The sequence below is a fragment of the Pteropus alecto genome, unplaced genomic scaffold (genome assembly GCF_000325575.1).
Source record: "Pteropus alecto unplaced genomic scaffold, ASM32557v1 scaffold177, whole genome shotgun sequence".
Lineage (NCBI taxonomy): Eukaryota > Metazoa > Chordata > Mammalia > Chiroptera > Pteropodidae > Pteropus > Pteropus alecto.
This window is the reverse complement of record NW_006442207.1, coordinates 7,291,158-7,312,926: the sequence shown is the minus strand read 5'-3', so window position 1 is coordinate 7,312,926 and position 21,769 is coordinate 7,291,158. Positions and strand designations below refer to the sequence as shown.

Below are 21,769 nucleotides of genomic sequence, written 5' to 3'. Positions count from 1 at the left end.
CAACATGCCTGTCGCATTATTAATTGTATTTGGTTTCAGTGATACAACCCATCTTTGGTAAAAATAGGAGAAGATCCCGTACCCAACTGAGAGTGCAGATTTGAATCTTTGTTCCACGAACGTGTTAGTGTGCAATCTTTAGCGAATAGTCATCTATCTCAGGACTTTGTTGTGGGATCTAAATGAATCATCTATAAAAGATTATTTTGTTCACGGTATATTTTAGTAGGAATATGATTATCCATCATAAAGATAAGTAAAATTTTATTTTAATATTTGAATTAAAGTTTAATAAGTATGATAAATTTTTTAAATCAGGTAAAACCATTTTATATCATTAGTAATTTTTACACTAACTTTTATGACTTAGGTAATTATTTGAACAATATTTCAAAAATATTTGAAACATTAAAAATGAGTTAAAATGTTTACAACAAAAAATATTAAATCTTTTGTAGTAGAAGAATTACTTTGAAATTTTTCACTAGCCTTAAAGGAGAAAGTCATATTTTTCTCTTAATTGATTTCAGAAGGGCTTATACATTCCCCTGTGACACCATGGATCGTCCCAACGTTTTAGGATGGTACTCGCCATATTGTGGGATATATGGTAGTGAAAAAAAGTATTTTCACTAACGAAAAGTAGCATTTGACTCAAGTCTTTGCCTTTGACATTTAATAGCTATGTGTTGTTGGACAAATTTTTCAAACTTTCTTATTTAGCTTTCTCATCCCCATCCAGCAGAAAGTTCTCATTAGTTTCTTAAATAGTTGTGATTCTCTTGAACAACTGGTTGATTTTAATCATAAAGCCATTATAAATCAGCATACTGAGACGATTGTCTTGATTCATGTTGACTTAGAGAGTTTAGATAAAATCTGGCCTATCTCCAGCAAATGCATACAGTTTTATAGCATGTACTTTGTATCTTAACCTCATTCCTGGCTCTGTCTAACCTCCTTATGCTTATTTCTCTTTTTTTTAATTTTTATAACCTGTATTTATTTTTGTATCATTTTAATCTATGGAATCTGCCTTTAGTTCTTCCTGCAACAACATTCAAGAAAATAAATAATGCCTCCTTCTCAGAACTAATGTAATGTAAATAATGAGTGATATACATAGTAGGTAGCCTTAATGTATTTTTTTTTACTGAATCGAAGAACATTGATTATAGCTGCTTTGAACTGAGGAGAGTGTAAATAGAATTTGGTTTTAAAGAGAAGATAAAGTTTCAGAGGAGAAGATTGGCTTATTGCCAGGTGCCCAGAAGTTTTCTGAAGTTTACATAAAGATAAATGAGTATGTCTGGAAGATTCTTTTCCTTTCAGCCTTAAACGTGCTAAAATACTCATGTTACTCATCTGGATGAAGGTGTCCATCCATCTTATATACAGCTCACAACCGTTTTATATTCACAAGGTCTTAGAAATGTATTAATGGAGTTCTCTGATTAATGTGTCTTTGTAGGAGATACTTTAAGGATAGTTTCTCTGGTTTAAATCATGTATTTAAATGAACTAGATGTAGACAGTGGAATTAGATATTTAGAATTCTTATAATTGTGCTAATGATTTTTATTTAACGGGCCTTGAATTTGTAAAAGAAACATCATGTTTAACTGGTGTAAACTGCTCCATGAACTCAGAATTCAAATACGATCACAGCTAGTATTTTTAAATTAATCACTCAACTAGTCACCTGTTTTATTAGTAGAAAGTACGGCATCTTCCTCTTATAAATTCTACTTTTCCCTAAGTTATCCTAAGAACTTCAGCGCCTTACATAATCCAAAAAGGGTTCATCAGTGACTTTCATACCCAGGATGTGGTGTGCTCATGTCTGCATGTATGAGAGAGTCACGCAAAAGTCTGTTCAATCTGCCACTGCACCTTCCTGCCACACGTAGTGGTGTTGAAAACTAGTCTTCCCCGTCCAACAGAAGATGCAGGTTCACTGTTGATCCAGATGCCTGTGCAGGCCACCATGGTACATCAGGGAAGGTTGACCTCCTTGTCCCTCTTTTTGTGATAAGCTCAGGGTACTCCATGGTTGAGTTCCCAAGATTACAGCTATTAGGACTCAGCTCTTTTAATTCATATCACAGATGCCTCTCAACTGCTGTTCTAAAAGCAACACATTGTGTCAGCACTGGTCCTGATATCTACCACCTCGTAGCCTCAGAATCACATTTCCTCTTTCCTCCATGGGCTCCGGGGCTAGTATTTAAAAAAAAAAAAAAGTCATTTTTTCTGGAAACCTCTGTGTTATTTAGCCATCCCCTAAGCAAGACTACATCTAAGCAAGGACTGCAGGAGGTCTTATTCCCAGCCCTACAAGGAAGGCTGCTGTCGGTGACTCAGGAGATTCCCCCTTCCAAGAAAGTTTTTCTCAGTGTTCTCCAGGGTCTTCATACCTACTCCTCTCGGAGGTGGTGATTCCAAAGCAATTTTCTGCTTTCTCTCTCTTAGGTGAAGTATGAAAAAAATTGAATTTAATTTCTGGCAGGGCATTCTGCTACACAAGTAACCAATTTCAAATGGAAGAGCAAGGTTTAGATGATTTATATTGCAAGCGCCTTCATGTTTAAAATGAATGAAAATAGAAATGAGCAAGAGAACGAGGGATGAATTTAATAAAATAAGTGTGATGGAAATACAAAACAAGCTGTTTCAACTAATGTGAAGGATTGGGAGAGGATTCAAATGATGAATTATATTAGCACCTCAAGGATTACTGGAATAGAAATTTTCTCTTAATGTTCAGAAATTTTATTTATGTAAACACTTTCTGCCGCAGAGAGAGAGAGAGAGAGAGACAGAGAGAAAGACAGAGAGAGAGACAGAGAGAGAGAGAAAGGAAAGATACAGTGGAACTCCAGAACAGGAGTTCAGTACCCAAAGTTGGAAAATAATGTTCTTTCTTTAGTACAGTGTTATGGAAGGGGAGTAATCAGTTCTCAACTCTTATCAGTTTGCTTTTAGAGTTTATGGGGCCAAGGAACTGCCATGGAAATCATAAAATGGAGGCCATGATTTAGCGTGACTTAGGTGAAGACTTTCGGTGTGAGTCACTCTGTAGAGTCACACCCCGTTCAAATAGGGACTCTGTCCGAACCTAGATAATGAGGCTGCTAGGCAAGAAACAGGTCTCTTTTTTATCAGTCTATACTCGGTGTCTAATTATAAATTATTAACAAAGTGGCTTTTACTCTACCTATACCTGTCCACTGTCGATGTTATAATAACTAATTTTCTTTGAGAGTAAGAATGCCTAATGATTTTTTTCAGCCCTGAAAGCAAGTTTCTTGTTTCTTCTAGTGTTTTAATATTATTACTTTGTGTTTTATATTTGTTTTAAAATACTATAGATGAAACCTATTCAAAAGATAGGAAAGCTTGATATTCTCAGAGGGAGTTATATTTGGGTGCTTCTGCTCCATGTGAGATGCATATGCTCAGTGGTTGTTTTTTTGTATTGCAGGCCTTCCGGGAAGACCTGGAGTGCCTTATTCAAGAACAGCTGAAGAAAGGTTACAACCCAACTGGATTGCTAGCATTACAGCAGATTGCAGATTACATCATGGCCAGTTCTTTTTCGGGCTTTACTTCACCTCCCCTCAGTATGTCAGTTTTGGAAAGTTTAAACAATTATAATTTTATCTTTACTTTGAACACTGTACATTTTTAGCAACATATTCTGTTTTGGTTCAGTCCTTAAGTTTAAACATCTAACACTTAAGTAACATAGTATTAAGAATCTCTTACTTTTTTATATCAACTAGGCATTTATTGGACTTTGTGAGGATGACAAAATACTTATTAAATGTGGTCTCTGCTACAGATAAATGTATATTTTAGTTGAAGAGACATACCACGAATGCACAAAAGATTAAAACTGCAAGTTAACTATAGAGGAAAAATTACAAAGTAATTCATAAGAAATTGCCTAATGACCCTGTTCAAGTCATGCCATGAATTCAGAGTTGGAATTGATTATTGGCTAAAGTGAACTGAGAAAACTTCAGGGAAGAAGAGAATCTCGAACTAACCAGGTTCAAAGAATGGAGTAGTTAGAACTTGGTGTTAAAGAGGGGTTAAGACATTGTATTTATTAACGTCTCTTCACGAGAGCTCCACTTTGCTGAGCTTCATACTGTAAGGTACCAAGAATGATAAGAGGTTGAGTTCAAGCACTTTGCCTCTCAGTGAGACGTGCACCGAACTCACTGCGGTGCCAGGGCAGGTACACAGAGTGCCGGCGGGGACTGTCGAAGACGGCTTCACATCAGAGTCAAGCGATTTTCTTTTCCTCTTTTTTTTTTTAAATTATCCTTCTCTTCCTTTGTTTCTTCGTTCCTTTTTTTATTTCTTGGTTAAAGGTGTATAAGTAGAAGTTCAACGACTTCAGATACTTTCCAAATAGAAAAATGGCATAAAAAGAGACATGATGGTAGGAACATGCCAGGCGAGGGTATGTTTGTAGAACTCTAAGTGGACGAGTATGTTGGCACACACATACTGGTTAAAGAATCTTTGAAAGAGTCCCAATTTGAGGTGTAAGTGCTTGAACTAAAGAAATGGTTGTGAGGACAAAAAGGAAGAGCGATGAGAAAGGCATCGCCAGGGAAGAGCAGAGAAGACTTAGCGACGGGTTTAGCGAGGTAGGGGTGGGGGCGGGGATCGTGGGAGAACGAGGACTTCCAAAATCATTCACTCTTCAGAAGAAACAGAAAAATTCTGAGGTCGAGTAATTTGGTTTGCTGTTTCTGTAATACTGAGTCTATTATGCGTCAAGCACCGTTAGGGATGGTGGATACAGTGATAAACAAGACAGACAAGATTCTTGTGGAAACAGAAAACAGACAGTAAATAAAGAAAAATGGTCAGATAATAAATAGGACGTGCTATGCAGAGAATTAATATATGGCAATTTGATAGGAGTAACTAGGTGACTACTTCAGACTGGGTGACCAGAGAGAATCTCTCTGAGGAGGTGACGTTTAAACTGAAATCTGAATTGCAATAAGGAGCAATCTGTATTAAGAGAAAGCATTCTAGGTGGAAGGAACAAGTACAAGTGTCAGGTGGGAATAGGTGAGAATGAGTTTGGCAGCCTCTTCAAGGAACAAAAATAAAGATGCTCTGGAGTGTGGTTTTTGAGGGGACAAGTAAAACAAACTGAAGTCAGAAACATAGGCAGAAGCTAAATTACCTGGGGCTTCACAGCCAGAGCTGGAAGCTTGGGTTTTATTCTAACTTTGGAAAGCCATCTTAAGCAAGAGGAGATGTAGAAAGAATTAACTGGGAGATTTCACGGTATTGTTAGACAAAAATAGGAATGTCCAAAGTTGGAGATCTAGTTTGGCTTGGGGAAGGGAAGCATGCCAAAGGTGCCAGGGGAGAGTTGCCAAGACATTGCGACAGTGGGAAATGGAGTCCCGGAGCTGCAGAGAGGCTGGGGCAGTGCACATGGAGTATTACTCAAAGCGTAGAGTCAATTAAATAATCATACAAGAGGGTATAGGCAGGGATGAGTCTGAAAAGAGAATTCAGAAGTTGGAAGAGGAAGAGTAGTCAGGGAAGGCAAGTAAAAAGAGGAGCCATCCTGTGAATGTTCTAGATACTAAGGCAGGAAAGGGAGCTTGGGGGTGCTGGCTGGGATGCACAGAGGCGTGGCAGCAGGAAAGCGCTGTCCTGGGTTTCCCAGGAAAGAGGTCCCAGGTTTCCCAGGAAAGAGGTCAGGGAGTAGAAGTCAACCAGTTGGGCTGGAATATGTGTGTTGTGCTGTGAAAAGTGGGAGTTAAAGTTGGAAGGACAGTGAGTGTAGGGGAAAGGTTAATGGCTGACTTTGAAATTTTGTCAGAAATTATACTATTTTGTGTGGCTTATGTATTGAAACGATTTCTTTGAATTAGTTCACAACATCTTAGAATTAGAAGATCTCACATTAGAGTGCTGACTTGGGACTTCTCTTTAAATGTTCTGAGAGCCCTGGACTCAGATTGTCACACGGTAACAGCTGACTGCTGAGTTGTAGCTGTCAGTTCAAACCAGGTGTGTGCTCTCCAGTAGCCTGCAGGCTGCATCATGCTCGGTTTACGCATTTGCACGAATTTCCTGGCCTCTGTAGGCCTTCAAGTTGGGGGCTTCTGCAAAATTTTGAGCAGAACAATAGTGAGGTTAAAGATGGTGCTTTAGGAAACTCAGTCTGATGGCTTTATGCAGCATGAATTCACAGAGAGAGGGACTACAGTCAAGGACAAAAATGAGAAGGCTATTGCAAGGTTTACATGTGAGGTAAGACCTTGAGTTTGGAAATGAGGGGCCTTGTGAAAGAGAGTGATGGAACGCGGTGATCAGTTACACATGGCACAGGGAAGCGTAGGAGGGAAAGGTTACTTAGTGTTTGCGTCTGCAGGGCTTGCAATGCCGTCAATATTAGAAGAGTAAGGAGAATAGAGAAGATAGGAAAAATCAGAAGAAATAGAATCACTTTTAGATCCTTTTAATTTTTATATTAAGTTGCAAGCAGTTAGAAACAGAAGACTAAAAATGGGGCAGAAAGGCAAATATATAGTGTTTTCATGGGAAAATGTAAAATGCAAAAAGAACATAATGGAAGACTGAGATTTGGGAAAGAGCCACAGTTTGGGAGAAAGTAGGGGAAGGGAACTTGTTGAAGGAGGAAGAAGAAGCAGGTGAAAGGGAACAAGAGATCCAGGACAGTAAATACAGGCATGGAGAAGAATTCCGGGAAAGAGGTGGTAAGTGGTGTCAGAGAGAATGAAGACTGGGCAGAAGTTGAATTTGGTCAAAGTAGAACTTAGCAGTTGAGCCATTAGAGACCAAAATTGGTTTTTGTTGTTTGGGGAGGGCAGAAGCCAGACTACTTTTGAGATCTTTTCATCATAAAATTAGCAGGAACCTCAGTATTAATAACACTTTCACCGATGGAATCGTGTGACCATTTTCCCAGTGTCGTGAGCCTAACTCCCTATCAGTTCACTCCCTAACAAGCACTGGATGAAACAGCAAAGATCGCTGATGCCTATTTTTTTACTCTCACTGTATTTCTCTGAAAGAAGATAAGCTAATGAAACATTGTGTGGGCCCATAAGTTTCAGATCATTATTTACAAGGCTGGACACTCCCAGACTCAAGCTACCTCCTGGCAGTTTCCAGGTAAGGGATTACTTGACCTGAATCTCTTCCCACAATTTTTCCTCTTTTAGGTCTCGGCATGGTCACACCTATCAATGACCTTCCTGGGGCAGAAACATCTTCATATGTGAAGGGAGAAAAACTTACTCGCTGTAAACTTGCCAGCCTATACAGAATTGCGGACTTATTTGGATGGACACACCTGGCAAATACATATATCTCAGTGAGTTCTTTGGCTTTATATTCCTTTAAAAAAAATAAATAAATAACTAGAAGGCAACTATACTCTTCCCACCTTTACTCAGAAGTCCAGTTTTTAGACTATTCTCTAAAGCTCGCATGCCGGATCACAACCTAATCCTGATTTAAACCCTACTTCCAAGAGAGAGGCTGCAGTTATCCCAGCTTTCTTCTCCATTTGCTATCTGTGTTGCTCCTTTAATTCAGAGCAGCTGTAGAATCTATCCAGGAAGTTATTGTCTCTCTCCTTGTTAATTGTATCTGAGCATCGGCGACATTAAAAAAAGCCTTTGGGGCAGGGAAAATAAAGGGGTCAGGGAAGTTTCCTCCCTGGTATTTATTTTTTGTGTGTGTGTACTTTTCCCATCTTGTTTTCATGTTGCCAGACTTGGAAGCAATACAATGTTTGGAATCAAAAAATTATGAAAATACCATGTGATGAAAATAGCACAGACAGAAAGTTCAGTCTTCCAATAAATTCCCTTTCTCCCGGCCATTTCTGTTTCGCCTTCCATCTCCACCTTAATTCCTTCCTAGGAAGAGACTATTCTCTTTCCTTTGCTCATTTTCCCTTAATTTCCATGATATAAATCAGGATTATAGTCATTACCACATTCGGTTGAATAATATAGCATTTGTTTCGCATGAATGTAGCTGACTCTAAGCAACCTTAGAACCCCCAAAATAATGCTTTAGTTAAATCCAGTAAATGAGAAATTCATGTCACAGTTTTTTAGCAAGCACTTGAGGGTTGAGGGGAGAAAATCTTGCAAGGAAAGTTTCATGAAAGCAACACGAAACCTGCACACCTTTAATTTCTGCTTTTTTCCCCTTAGATCTCTCACAATTACTTGTCGTAAATATATTCCTAGTCATGTTTACACTGCAAAATATGAACACCTCATAGTAATTTCCTATTGTCTTTTTTTTTTTTTTCTCTTTCTCCCAGGTAAGAATAAGTAAGGAGCAAGACCACATTATAATAATTCCCAGAGGCCTGTCATTTTCTGAAGCCACAGCCTCCAATTTGGTATAATTTTCATTCCTATGTTACTTGTTCTGTGTGTCCTTGTGCTTTTCTGAAAGTTTTAGCTTTTAGTATAGGATGGAACAATAAATGATACGGATAAAAATTAAAAAAAAACAAAACATTTAAATCTGTGAACAGGGAAGAGTTTGGAAAGTTATGTGGATTCATAAGCTTTAGGGTTCAAGAAAAACAGGATAGTTGAAGAGACAATAATGAGTTGGTCTTATCAGTGAACCTATCCATGTTTTGAAGGGAATCTTTTGAATATTTTCCTACCCCGTACACTCTGGAATTTTTTTTTTTTTTAAAAGATTCACAAACAGAGTTAATATGTGTTTTATAGATAGATTTAAACAAAGCTCAGATGGTATGAGCATAGGGTCTGACCTTCTAGTGTTTTACTTTCCATGATTGTACCCCTAGCCACTGTCATTGGTCCTAGAACAGCAGGAACTACATTGGTTCTGGGAGCTGAAGTGTCATCACATGGAAATTTTCCAGCCAGTTCGGTAAATGCCAGACTTGTCCAGACCTTTAGTGAAGAGTTTTAAGTTATTCAGAAACTGCTTCTTCCTAGTGAGTTTCGTTGCAGACTACCTGTTTTTGTAAATAAACTTTTATGGGAAGAAGGCCATACCCATTCTTTTATAGTTGTTTATGACCACTTTTTGTACTATAGCAGCAGAGTTGAGTAGTTGCAACAGAGGCCCACAATGTCTAAGGTATTTACTATCTGGCTTTTGACATAAAAGTTTGCCACCACCCTGGTTTAACTTGTAGAACACAGGTAAACTTTGATACATGTGTACCAATTCAATGTGTCTTTCTGATTTTTCCAGGTAAAAGTCAATATAATAGGAGAAGTGGTTGATCAGGGAAGTACTAATTTGAAAGTTGACCATACAGGATTCAGTCCCCATGCTGCAATCTATTCAACACGTCCCGATGTTAAGTGTGTGATACACATCCACAGCCTTGCAACAGCAGCTGTAAGTGACTGTAGGGCCAAAACCAACAATGACTCTGGGAAGTATATTATTTTCATGGCTTTCCGTACATGATACTCTACTATCTGCATTCTTTCAGACCCTGCCATTTAAAATCATATTCAAAATTATAATCTTCCACATAACCAGAAAGCAAAAGGCCCTTTGAGCCAAATGCTACCATTCTAGGAAACAAATGGCAAGATAGCATTCCCATTTTTGAACTAATCAGTTTAATAATTGGGTCATTGAGTTCTTTGGAGCAAAGCTTCTTGCATAATATTTGGGACAGCATTTAAATTGAGTCATATCCCCTACATCCTTTTCTTTTTTTCCTGGAACAAGCAAAGAACTACAGTGGGAGGTAGGCTGGAATGGCAAATACAGTGACTAGGCCAGTGCTTCCTGAGCTGGCTAAAGAAATCGGGTTCCTGTGAAAGTGTGGTTAATAACTGAATATGTTACCTTGTCATGGACCCAACCATGTAGGTATCCTCCATGAAGTGTGGGATCCTTCCAATTTCTCAAGAGTCCCTGATCCTGGGAGATGTTGCCTATTACGACTATCAAGGGTCACTCGATGAACAGGAGGAGAGAATCCAACTGCAGAAAATTCTGGGGCCAAGTTGTAAGGTATGTAGTAGAGCTCCTATCTAAAGAGCTATTTTTGCTGCTGTTGCTGTTGGTGAAAGCAGTGTGAGCTATGCCAGTCATTTAAAGTAACTGCTCTGGGATTCTATTTTAGGTGCTGGTGCTCAGAAATCACGGTGTGGTTGCACTTGGAGAAACAGTCGAAGAGGCTTTTCATTATATTTTTAATGTGCACATGGCCTGTCAGATTCAGGTAGGAAAAATTACTCACACACCCCTTTATTTTTTTGCTTTATTAATTTGCTTGTTGAGTTGGGTTTTGTGTTTACTTATTTCCAAAGTCTTATTGGTTGTGGCTTTTGTTTTGTTTTGTTTTTTAAGAGAAGTTCTGCTTTACTCAATTATCTCTTGAATTTAAAATAGAAGGAAAGAAAACTAAAATTTATGTATAGAAACACACAAATCTTAGTGCCTCATAACATCATTTTTCCCATAATCTCATTTTTTAAGATAGTATAATTGCACATTTCTCTATTTTCACCCTCTGATAGTGTGATGCCAGTCGAGACACAAAGGCAGCCACAAGTCATCAGTGATCGGATGTATTATGGCCACTTTTATAAAAAAACGTGAGCAGAGACAGAGGTTTTATGAACTCGTGTAGTTTCCAATGTTTCCACAGCCTTAGCCTCGTTATTATAGTCAGTTGAATATTTATTAGCCAGTTTTTCGTCAGGAAACTGAATGTATTTAATGGCCTTACTTTCCCTCTTCAAGAAAATCAAGCAGGTTCTCTTGAACAAATGGTGATAATCTTCATTTATTGAAAAAGTCACAAAAAAGGCGAGGGAGGACTTTCTGCCAACTTTTCCTTGTCTTAACAACCAATTTTTTTTTTTTCTTTAATGGTCCCTCCTTCTCAAATGAGGCAATGAAAGGCTTAATTAAATTAAGATAATGAGCTAACTTCTGCATAAATATCCTTAAATTCACAGTATAATGTCAATATTTCTTTAAAATTAACACTTTCAGCAAAGTATTAACTGGATAGCTATGGGGAAACTGCAAAAAAAAGAACTTTAAAATTTGGCAAGAGAATTCAGTTTCTTGAAATATGTAAAAAGGTTATGTTTTCCATTGGGGAGGATCAGAGCCCTGGCAGGTGTCTTTTTCATTCAGAGAGATGGAAAAGATACTTCAGCTGCCTACTTTCCCAAGTGTGTTTGTTGCCTTGTTTTTTGTTGTTAGTAGCCTAAACAAGTATTAGATAGTTGTTGAATCGAAACCGTGCCTTTTTAAAGGTAAAATACTCCTTATAGTCTTTACAGTCTTGTGCCTCTGTATATTTTGCCCCTGATTACAGGTGCAGGCATTAGCAGGGGCAGGCGGAGTAGACAATCTGCTTGTACTGGATCTTCAGAAGTATAAACCTGTCACTAACACTATTGCAGCAGGAGGAGGAGGAGGAGTGAATGTAGGTTCCCATCAGAAATGGAAGATTGGCGAGATTGAGTTTGAAGGGCTGATGAGGACTCTGGACAATTTGGTAGGTGAAAAATTGAACATAAACTTGAATTTCATGTCTTTGGATTCAAGAGCAGATGTTCCCATCTCCCTTTGGTTTGGAACATGCTCCTTGCTCCTCCAGCAGCTGAGTTTGACCCTAGGAAGGCATTCAAGTGTAATCTTGCCACATTTTTAAGAATCAGTGAAACATGCAAATGTCATCTTATCTTAGATTTTACCCTCTTCCTCTAAGGGTCAAAGGCAGATTGCCTTCAGAACCAAGAACAAAGACGTAAATGAGCACTGTGATTTGGCCTCCAGAAAACTGGTTTATAGCTAGGAAAATGCTTCTAGTGGGCAATTTTGAAATTACCTTTGTCAGGAATAATTGTGAGTGGAAATCGCATTGTCAGCTGGAATCAGATCTTGAAAGTTGCTTGACTTCAACTCTAGTGTAATGTGGGGTTTGGAAGGATGTTTTCCCCTTTGTTTTGCAACAGAGGGGTCTTTCTGAATCATTCGTTTAGAGAATTAGAATCCAGATGCTGTGTTTGGCACAGGTTTTATTGCTTCAAATGTGGTTTTTCCTTCCCTTAGGGGTATAGAACAGGCTATGCTTACAGGCATCCTCTCATTCGAGAAAAGCCTAGGCACAAGAGTGATGTGGAAATCCCAGCAACTGTGACTGCTTTTTCCTTTGAAGATGATACAGTGCCACTCTCTCCTCTCAAATACATGGCACAGAGACAACAGCGTGAGAAAACAAGATGGCTGAACTCACCAAATACCTACATGAAAGTGAATGTGCCTGAGGAGTCTCGGAATGGAGAAACCAGTCCCAGGACCAAAATCACAGTATGCCACTATTTTACGTGGTTTGCCTTTTCTAAATAGTTTGCCTAGTTACTCACGAATTGAACATTCTATGTCAAAAATATTGGGAAAGTACAATCATTGTCATTATTGGATTAACTTTGAGCAAGGCATTTTGTTCTAAATGCCATACATGAATTATCGCATTTAATGCTAATGTGGAGAGGATGCTGTTTTTCTCTCCTGTTTTTATAGGTGAGAAAACCGAGGTTCAAAAGGGTTAACTAATCACTGTGATGGTAAAGTCTGGAGCCCAGTACTCACCCACTGCGTGATACCGTGATACCACTTTGTGGTTTATATTGTTACAGTAAATCAGAACTATAAAAGTTATCAACACCTAATGGTGCCAAAGTTTCAGGAATACCGCACATAGCTACCCTTATGCAAGATTTTATAGAGAAATGGGTTATTTTATCTTTTGCAGCATTTTGCTTTAGATTTGGTTTAGTTTTGGAGTGCTTATAACCAAATATTCCCTAGATACTCAAATTTAGTTCATCCTATCATGTAAATCAGTAACATTTAATATGGAAATGTCTATGCATCAAGCATTTTATCCCTAGCCTGTAAGATTTCTTATCTTCTAGTAAAAGAGTATAACTAAACTTTTAAGTTTTCTAGAATTAATTTTATTGACAGAGACTGATGGTCAGCTATCACTAGTCTAGATGAATATTAGCCTTCTTTAAGGGATATAATGGGGGTAAATAAGAAGAATTCTCTAAGGCTTTTCCATCCCTATGGTTCTGTTATACTGTAGACTACTACTATATTATTCCCTTTGTAAAATGCTGGTCAGGGGCTTGACATTTTCTGTCAGCCAAAAATAAAAAATTACGTCTGGAAAACTAAATCTTAAGAGAGTCCTTGAGTCCTTCTTAGGCATCATCAGCTGAACATTCAATGCGGGTAACAACTCTGAATGGGGGTTCGTGTGAGATCAGGCTCTGTGTCTATGCTTGAAATATTTTCAGCATCGTATTTAAAATGCCAAAAGGAGAAACGTTAAATAGCAGCATAACTGAGCATTCATTTGAATATTAACAATATTTTTAAGTGAATGCTTATTGCGAGCCCTTTTCTAAAATGAGATATACATTAATTGACCAATAAATACTGAAATTCTTTAAAATATTGGCAGTGTATGCACCTCCTTTTTGAGTCAATAAATAGTTATTAAGAACCTACCATACTTCCTTAACACAAAGCTTCATTCTAGAAAATTTTTGGTTCTTTAGTGGATGAAAGCAGAGGACTCTTCTAAAGTTAGCAGTGGAACACCTATCAAGATTGAAGATCCAAATCAGTTTGTTCCTTTAAACACAAACCCTAATGAGGTACTAGAAAAAAGAAATAAGGTAAGACGAGGTCTTCTGTGGCCAGGGGAGGCTTTTTTATGCTGTTTTATGTTTAAATCACTAGTAATTGGATCTGATTAATATGAAACTTAGTGGTTTGAATACAGAAGAATTCGAAATTTAATTCAGTATAATTTTAGCTTGTATTGAATACCTCCAGTTCTGTGCTAGTCACTGGTGGGCAGGCTATATGGGAAAAAAGTATTAACTCATTTTGCGTTAAGAGCTGTAGTATTAGTGAAAAGTGTAGTTCTCTAATAATGCAAGACACAGGACATCACCTGTCAGGAAGAGTGGAAGAGATTAATGGGAGTTCGGATGGCAAGGAGGGCTTGATGGAGGTGGGAGTTAAAGAGACCTTTCCTCTGAGGTGGTCAAATAGTAAAGTTTATCTGTACAGTTGCCCCCAAGAACTCATTATTGTTTTTCAATTCAGATCCGAGAACAAAACAGATACGACTTGAAAACAGCGGGACCACAGTCTCAGTTGCTTGCTGGAATCGTTGTGGATAAGCCTCCTTCTGTAAGTCCATGAAGCAATATGACTTTTGTTTTTCATCTACCACATTAATTTCTTTGTTTTTTAAATATGAATATTTTTACTAAAGTTAATATAAGCACAAGTTAAAAAGCCAGATGATCCACAGGACTTACAGTTTCACCTTCATGTTTCTAAAGGGAGTCTTTCTTCTGCTTTTCCTTTATTTGTCCATTTTAGACCTCAATTGTATGTCATCGAATTACGTCGTCAACTGTATTAAGTACCATTATTTTATGCATCACTAAAAGAGAAACAACCCTGACAGTTATAATTGTAGGAAGTTATCAGTTATAAGATGAATCCCATTTCAGAGATGAGAAAATGTGGGGGACATATACATCTTAGAACTAATGAAGGATAATAGTGACTTCTTTCATGGAAGATGCTTCCCTTTTTCATTCTCCCAGTAAAATTATATCACAATTTTTTGTTATCAGCCTTTGATGTTTATATTGTTAAACATTTAGTGCTGATCCAGGTAGTATCCTGTGATTACACCTCCTTTCCTATACAATGTTCCTCCCCCCTGGAGATACTAATTACCTTCTTTTGTTCATTGGCTTAGTATTTTGAGTACATTGGCTTAGTTCTTCCCAAACTTTTTGACAGGATTACAGAGTCTCTCTTAATATTATTTTCCATAGAGTCAAAGGTAACAGGTAATCTCTCAGTTTTAGCCTCCTGTCATTTGATCCAGATCTGGACTGGTGGCTCTTCAGGCCAGCTGCACAGGCTCATCCTGAGAATTCCTTTGCATCCCACCTGTGTAGTATTCTGTTTCCTGCATTGTGTGCCTTTCACTTTCTTGATTTCCTCCTTTATCTTTGAGTGCATCCTCTAATAATAGTTTTATTATCTTTGAGTGCATCCTCTAATAAGAGGTAACTGTCTGAAATTCTCTATTCTAACTTCATATGTGCATATCATGGATATAGAATTTTAATTTAGGATAATTTTCCCCCAAAATATGAAAATTATCACTGTGTTATTCCCTGACTCTGTTTATTGTTCAGAATTAGGAGAGTATTGTGATTCATGTACTATTGTAAAGGATGCTTTTTTCCTCTCTTTTAGACCTTTTCTACATCCCCGATGTTCTGAAATTTTATGATGGTGTACTTTGTAGTAGATTTCTTCTTAGTCTTTGTTCTTCCTGCAGATTGAAATCTGGGATTTTTTTAAATAACATCCTGGCCTTTTGCAGATACAACATTTTATCTTATTGCTCTGAGGAATCAAATTCAAATTTTCTTCAGCTGCCTTTATTTTCTTTGTTTCTTCTGAGTTCTCTTTTTCTTGTTTATTCTGGTCTCTCGCTTCCATGTTGGAAACTTTCCTCAAGTGTCTGATAAATCAAGGTAGTCTGTTTATTCTTAAGGATGAGGCACTGAGAGCCAGTCAGAAGCACTGGGTATGTGCAAAGCTTGGGAATGGGTGAGCGTCATTGTAGGGTGATCGGATGTGGATCAGGTTGTTTCTCGGGGGAGTCCTCAAATGTTAGTATCTGTAGTTTTTTTTTGTTTTGTTTTGTTTTTTAACCTGAGGCCATTTAATGTATCTGGAGAATTCTCCAGTCTCCCACCCCCATTCTGAGAGCCCTCAGCTGTGGCTTGTGTTCTGAAGACTTAGCCTCTCATCTGCAGAGATGGGTGAGAGGTAAATGCTTGGCTGTGTGGAATAGGAAAGGGCACCTGAGGAATCTCTGTTCCTTATTAAGACTTTTAACTTGTTCTCCTTTTCAGCTTTTCTTTACCACCACTTTCTGTGGTACCTGATGCCTCTTGTTTCTGAGCCTTACCAGACCTGCAGGGCAGACGAGCATGCTTCTTGCTTGATCCTTCTTTGCAGGGCTGAGGCTTCGGCTTTCTCAGCTCTTTCACCTGCCTTTCATCTTCCAGAAATGTGTTCACGTTTCTCATGCTCTGTTGTCCCCTCTCTCATTCTTTTATCCTGAGAAGTTTATACAATTCTTGTTTGTATAAGCAGGCAGATGTCATAGCTCCAACAATTTTTGTTGTTGTTCCTTTACTATCATTTTAGTGGGGTTTTGAGAAAGATTTTTAAAAAATGCATAGGTTCAAGCCTTCGGGTTTAACTGAAAGTCCCATTAATTCCTTTCCTAGAGCAAATACTTAGTTTATTTTCATAGCAAATTTAAAGAAGTCCTTTTGTTACAGTCATTTTTCTAATGTTTTTTTCCACAAAGACTTTTTATCTTAAATTCTTTTTATCTTTTTTCTTGGGTTTTAAGATAGTTCTTAATTATGTGAAGCTTATTAGAACTTGGCTTAGTTTTATTTTTTTCAAAGAGTTGTTAAAATTGACCTATACAGGCTAATTGAGGAAACATTGCTTGCAGTTTTAGTCCATTGGATCAGTAGTCTAAAAGCACTAATCTAACTGGACTTTGGGTGGTAAACACACAATAGAATATTACAGATGTCAAATTATAATGTACACCTGAAAATTATATAACTGTATTAACCAATGTTCCCCAATAAACTTAGTTAAAAAAATAAAAAGCACTAATCTGATACACATATTTTAAACAAAGCATGTTGCTTTATCATTGTTTATGACTGTTATAAGGTGGGGTGTCACAGACATCATATATACAGTTATATATATATGTGTGTATATGTGTGTGAAGTTGTGTATGTGTGTATATATATATATATGCATAAGTAAAGCTCTTGGTAACGAGTTGCTGTTTTTCTTTGCAAGACCATGCAATTTGAAGATGACGATCTTGGCCCACCAGCTCCTCCCAATCCCTTCAGTCATCTCACAGAAGGAGAACTCGAAGAGTATAAGAAGACAATCGAGCGTAAACAGCAAGGCCTGGAAGGTTAGTTCATTTTTCAGTTAAGCCTAGGATGATCATACTGTTATCAGCGGAGCACCTTGAGTTGGATGATAGAAGGCAGTCAGTGTTTTTTTTAAAAGGTTCCGTTCATAATCGAGCGTTCTGTGTCAGCTCTCCCAGTCCTGAGTAGAGGTGGGGCTGAACTGTGAAGAGCCACCACAAAGCACGTATGTGAACATGTAGTGAAACCATTTTCCTGAGAGAGCAATCTGTTTGGTACCAAAAAGTCTTCTAAAGTAAAGGGAAATCCCCAGATGAGTCAAGAATTCCTAGCTAAAGTAAATGTAGATACATTAACAGATTTAAACATTTCAGCGTATGTGGCTTTTTAAAAACTTTTTACTTTGACATAATTACAGATTCACAAGTATGTGGCTTTAATACTTTGCAAAAATCTCTTGTTCTGGGTGTCTCACAGTGGCAGTATTGTAATTTCAAAATCAAAATATAAAGCAAACTGCTAGAATTTTTATGAGACTTTCCTTAAGCACATGGGCACTCGTGAGGTTGAATTTTTCTGACTTCAGAACTCAAAGTAAGGATTATATTTTAGAATTGTTAATGGAAAACCCCAGTTAGAATACTGACTTCCTTTTTCTCAAGAATAAGAGATTCTTTGTAGCAAATTGTCACTCTTGGGTCTTTAGATAAGCTTCAGACAGTCCATGAGCTCTCTCAAACATATATGCTTAATTGTGTATGATATACATTTGGGGAAAGGGGCATTCAGGATAGGGGACAAGAAGGCTGTGACCCCCAAAAGAGGGTAGGAAACTCTGCTTTAGAGCATCCACACATACAGTTGAAATTTTTACCCAAAGCAAAACAAAACCAATAGTTAAAGAATTTTAGTTCATATTAGGTGTCATGTAGGAAGAACTAATGATATTTAAATCATCCAGGGAACAGTGTTCATCGGTGTATTAGTATCTTTGTCACAAAAGGGAGTCATTCTGACTTATTAATGTAATTATACTAAATGTTCTAAGTGCTATTATTGAATTTGTTTATTCTAACATAAGGTTGGAAACTTCCTATGTTCTTGTATTTTGTAAAATGTCCCTCTTTAATCTCTTATTTTTTGAAAGCTTAAAGATGCCAGGTAACAAATATTGCACTCTAGAACCATCACCTTTTATATATAACTTTATAGTTTCCTCCACATTCATTATGACCTTCCAAATTAGCTCACTAATGCTCTGACAGGAATCACTAATTGGATATTGTTTAGAAATTCAGCGAAGCATTCTGCCTCATTAATTGATGAAGCTTCATAATTCTTTTCATCTGGCTGCTTAATATATTTTAGTTTTCTAACACTCTAACAACAGCTGAATGCATAGATATTATTTGTCTGGGCTTCAAGTAGCCATGCTTCCTTAGTAAGCATGTAATGCAAAATAGCTGTTAGCAGCCAGAAATTTTAACACATTAACCTCCTCCTAATGCATAATTATTGATATATGGGGTAACCATTAGCATGCTCAGCTCAAGAGTTTCTCATCTCTGTTTATGCAGGCATTTGATATATGCACTAACCTCCCTAAAGTCTTGTGCTTCTTTGTTCCGCATGGCTTTTAACTAAACTCTTATCCAACAGATGCTGAGCAGGAATTACTCTCAGATGACGCTTCATCTGTTTCACAAATTCAGTCTCAAACTCAGTCACCGCAAAATATCCCTGAAAAATTAGAAGGTATTCATTGTAATTTTCCACAGCATTCACTGAGTTAATTTAAGAACTTGTTCATCTCTCATTTGTTTTTATGTAAGGAAATTGAACACCTGATTACAGTAAGTTTACCATGATTTTACTTGGAGCTCCCAGATATTTTATATTTTTTATTAAGTGGGATGCTACTTTTGTTTGATGTTTATATTGACTTACCTTAATCTGGATTTTGGTAACCCATAGTCCTTAAGAATTTGTGAAATTAAAATTGGTTTGTCATACGTCTTCCCCTCAGAAGCATGAAATATTTTTCAATTTTGATTGCCAAATGACCCCAAATTAAAAGAAAAATGTACGTTGTCTTCCTCAGTTATTTTGCCTTGATTTGCAATGAAATGGTCAAGTCGTCGTACTGGACTTGCCTAGCCTTCATTCTTTGGTCTAACAACTTTGTTCCTTTCTCCTCTATACTATTTTTAAAAATTAGCCTCATGCTCATAGGTCTATAGTCTTTTAAAATAATGATCTATCTTTATTGGAATTAAAGTAATGCCTTAATATGTTGCTAAAACATTTTGTGAAATAAAAAATTTTGCTTTATTTTGTAAAATAAAGCAAAGATGTTTATGTAAAATGACCAAAAAATCCTCCCCTTTTTGTAGAAAACCATGAGCTGTTTTCCAAGAGCTTCACCTGCATTGAAGTGCCTGTCGTGGTGAACGGCAGGGATGACGTGCGTGATGTCGAAGATGAGCTTGCCAAGCAAGTGAGCAGGTTAACTACAAGCACGACCATAGAAAACATCGAGATCACCATTAAGTCTCCAGAAAAAATTGAAGAAGTCCTGTCACCTGAAGGCTCACCTTCAAAATCACCATCTAAGAAAAAGAAGAAATTCCGCACCCCTTCTTTTCTGAAAAAGAACAAAAAAAAGGAGAAAGTCGAAGCCTAAAAAAAGTATTTTTCTAATTATTATTACAGTGTGACATTGCACATTTAAATACCACATTTAAGTTGATCATTAATATGCAGTGCTAGATCAGATGGGGGTATGTAGCAAACTGGACTTTCAGAACTGGAAAGGGGTTTTACTAAAAGAAAAACATATTATGGAAGGAACTTTCAAATTCATCTCTCATTTTATATATCAAAAAAAGGCTTTGAATTTGAATTTTTAAACAATTGCTAGTTTTAATTAGCTCTGCCCTCATAAAGTGTTATAATTCACCATAAACAGATATCGGTCTGAATTACTTCAGGCCTTCTCTGTAATATCTGTTGGAAAGAAATTACCAGTGAACAAGGGAGAGAATTTTTATTTCTCAACACCTGTTTTACATGGTGATCAGATTATAATTTTTTTATCATTGATTATCGACTGTACCTTTTTGGTTCCCATTGTTTCAATGGGCATTAACAGAATGCTTTAAAAGCTTCTAAGATAAGAATCTATAGCATTAGTATACACTGGCACATAATTTTTTAAAGAAAATATATAAGAAAAGATTCATTTGGAATTTTATTCATAGTATAAAACTTCCTCACCTGAAGTAACTTTGTTCGCCAAAAAAAAGTCATTTTAGTAAACTATAATTTTTGAAAACTTCCTTTTTTATTAGTTTAGAAAGCCCCTTATTTTTCAACAGAGGGGATTTTGTACACATAACATGGGTTATTTAGTTTAGCTCTGGCAAAAACAATTTTTGTATGTCGAGATGTTTGTAGACCATTCAGTATAAAAATGTCATAAGCATATTAGCCTACCGTTTAACAGCAGAGCAGGTCTGAGGCTGCTTGGTACTAAGTGTGCTTACATATAATTAAAGAATCCAGGGACTTGGTATCAAAAGGGGATTAGAGCATTTAAAGGTATAACTAGATTCATATTTGAACCTTATAACGTATTTTTCTCTTAGTTTTGCTAATAAATGAAGAAGCTCTCATATGGTAACTGAACGAAAAGAATGAGAAAGTGAGAAACAAAGGGAACAAAAGAGGAGTCGTGAAAACAGTTCTGGTTCGATAATGCATAGTCACAATGGGGTCTGAAGCGTAATTTACTCCAAACATGTCCCAGATTTCTAAAATTCTGCTTCTCTGCCAAAATCATTGTATTTCTCGGTTGATATTTCAGTTTTAAAAGGGTCAAATCCTTTTACCTGATGTATCTTTGGAAGGCAGCACTGAAAGAAATCGGTTAATTCTAATCCTCCCCCCTACCCGACTCCACCCCACCCCGCCCAGTGAGAAAACTACCACTTCTTATTTTTACAAAATTTTCTTATCTTTTCAGTTAACTTTCTTTCTAATGTAAATACAAACTTAAACCTAGGCTGAATATAGTTTTGTTTTCCCCCTTCATCCAAGTGATGTCACAAATCAATGTAAAATCAATGATCCAAAATAGTGGGTAAAAATAATCCAAAGTGTTTCTGGAGGGTGGGCTGGCATGTAAAACATTACATTGATTACGGCACAATCCGGGCTGGTTCTGTTCGACTGTTCGTGTATGATGATGCAAAGCTGAAACAGAGCCAGAAATTTCATTCTAGATCTCACTAACTACTGGAATCAGTGTTTTAATCTCTTAGTGAAAACTTTCAGTTGCTTAATTCTGTATTTGAGGATTTTTTTTATGTTCTACATCATTTATGTTGTATTACAACGTATGTAGAAACAGTAACCTGTGAACTATGCTTTTCCATAACTTTTTAAAAATATATATATCTTAAATGAATGCAGTGTGCATAAATATTTTTTAAACTACAACAGTGAACTATTTGCACCTTTTGCTAATGCCTCTATTTACTTGCTTTGGCATAAAGAATGAGCCAATGAACTTCTGTGTCCTGTGGAAAATGTATAAATGTTATCTGATATTGCTCTTAGATGTAATGCTAATTAATGTTAAATCACAAATAAACAGTATTTTAAATAGA

The 21,769-nt window shown here is 37.0% G+C and overlaps 1 protein-coding gene across 6 annotated transcripts in view; it reads left to right on the top strand.

Annotated features, from left to right (window-relative positions):
* The window catches only part of ADD3 (adducin 3), a 112,686-nt gene extending 90,917 nt beyond the window's left edge, over positions 1-21,769 (top strand). For 5 of the 6 annotated variants that reach the window (XM_025039183.1, XM_006920870.3, XM_015596381.2 and 2 more), the window contains 13 exons: positions 3,485-3,623; positions 7,236-7,387; positions 8,354-8,434; positions 9,274-9,423; positions 9,910-10,053; positions 10,166-10,264; positions 11,375-11,557; positions 12,115-12,372; positions 13,632-13,751; positions 14,188-14,274; positions 17,017-17,140; positions 18,759-18,854; positions 19,493-21,769. In XM_025039183.1, the coding sequence (XP_024894951.1) occupies positions 3,485-3,623; positions 7,236-7,387; positions 8,354-8,434; positions 9,274-9,423; positions 9,910-10,053; positions 10,166-10,264; positions 11,375-11,557; positions 12,115-12,372; positions 13,632-13,751; positions 14,188-14,274; positions 17,017-17,140; positions 18,759-18,854; positions 19,493-19,782 (1,923 nt within the window). In that variant the 3' untranslated portion in view covers positions 19,783-21,769. The remainder of the gene's footprint in view (positions 1-3,484; positions 3,624-7,235; positions 7,388-8,353; positions 8,435-9,273; positions 9,424-9,909; positions 10,054-10,165; positions 10,265-11,374; positions 11,558-12,114; positions 12,373-13,631; positions 13,752-14,187; positions 14,275-17,016; positions 17,141-18,758; positions 18,855-19,492) is intronic. The other variant, XM_015596384.2, reaches the window with a different exon arrangement.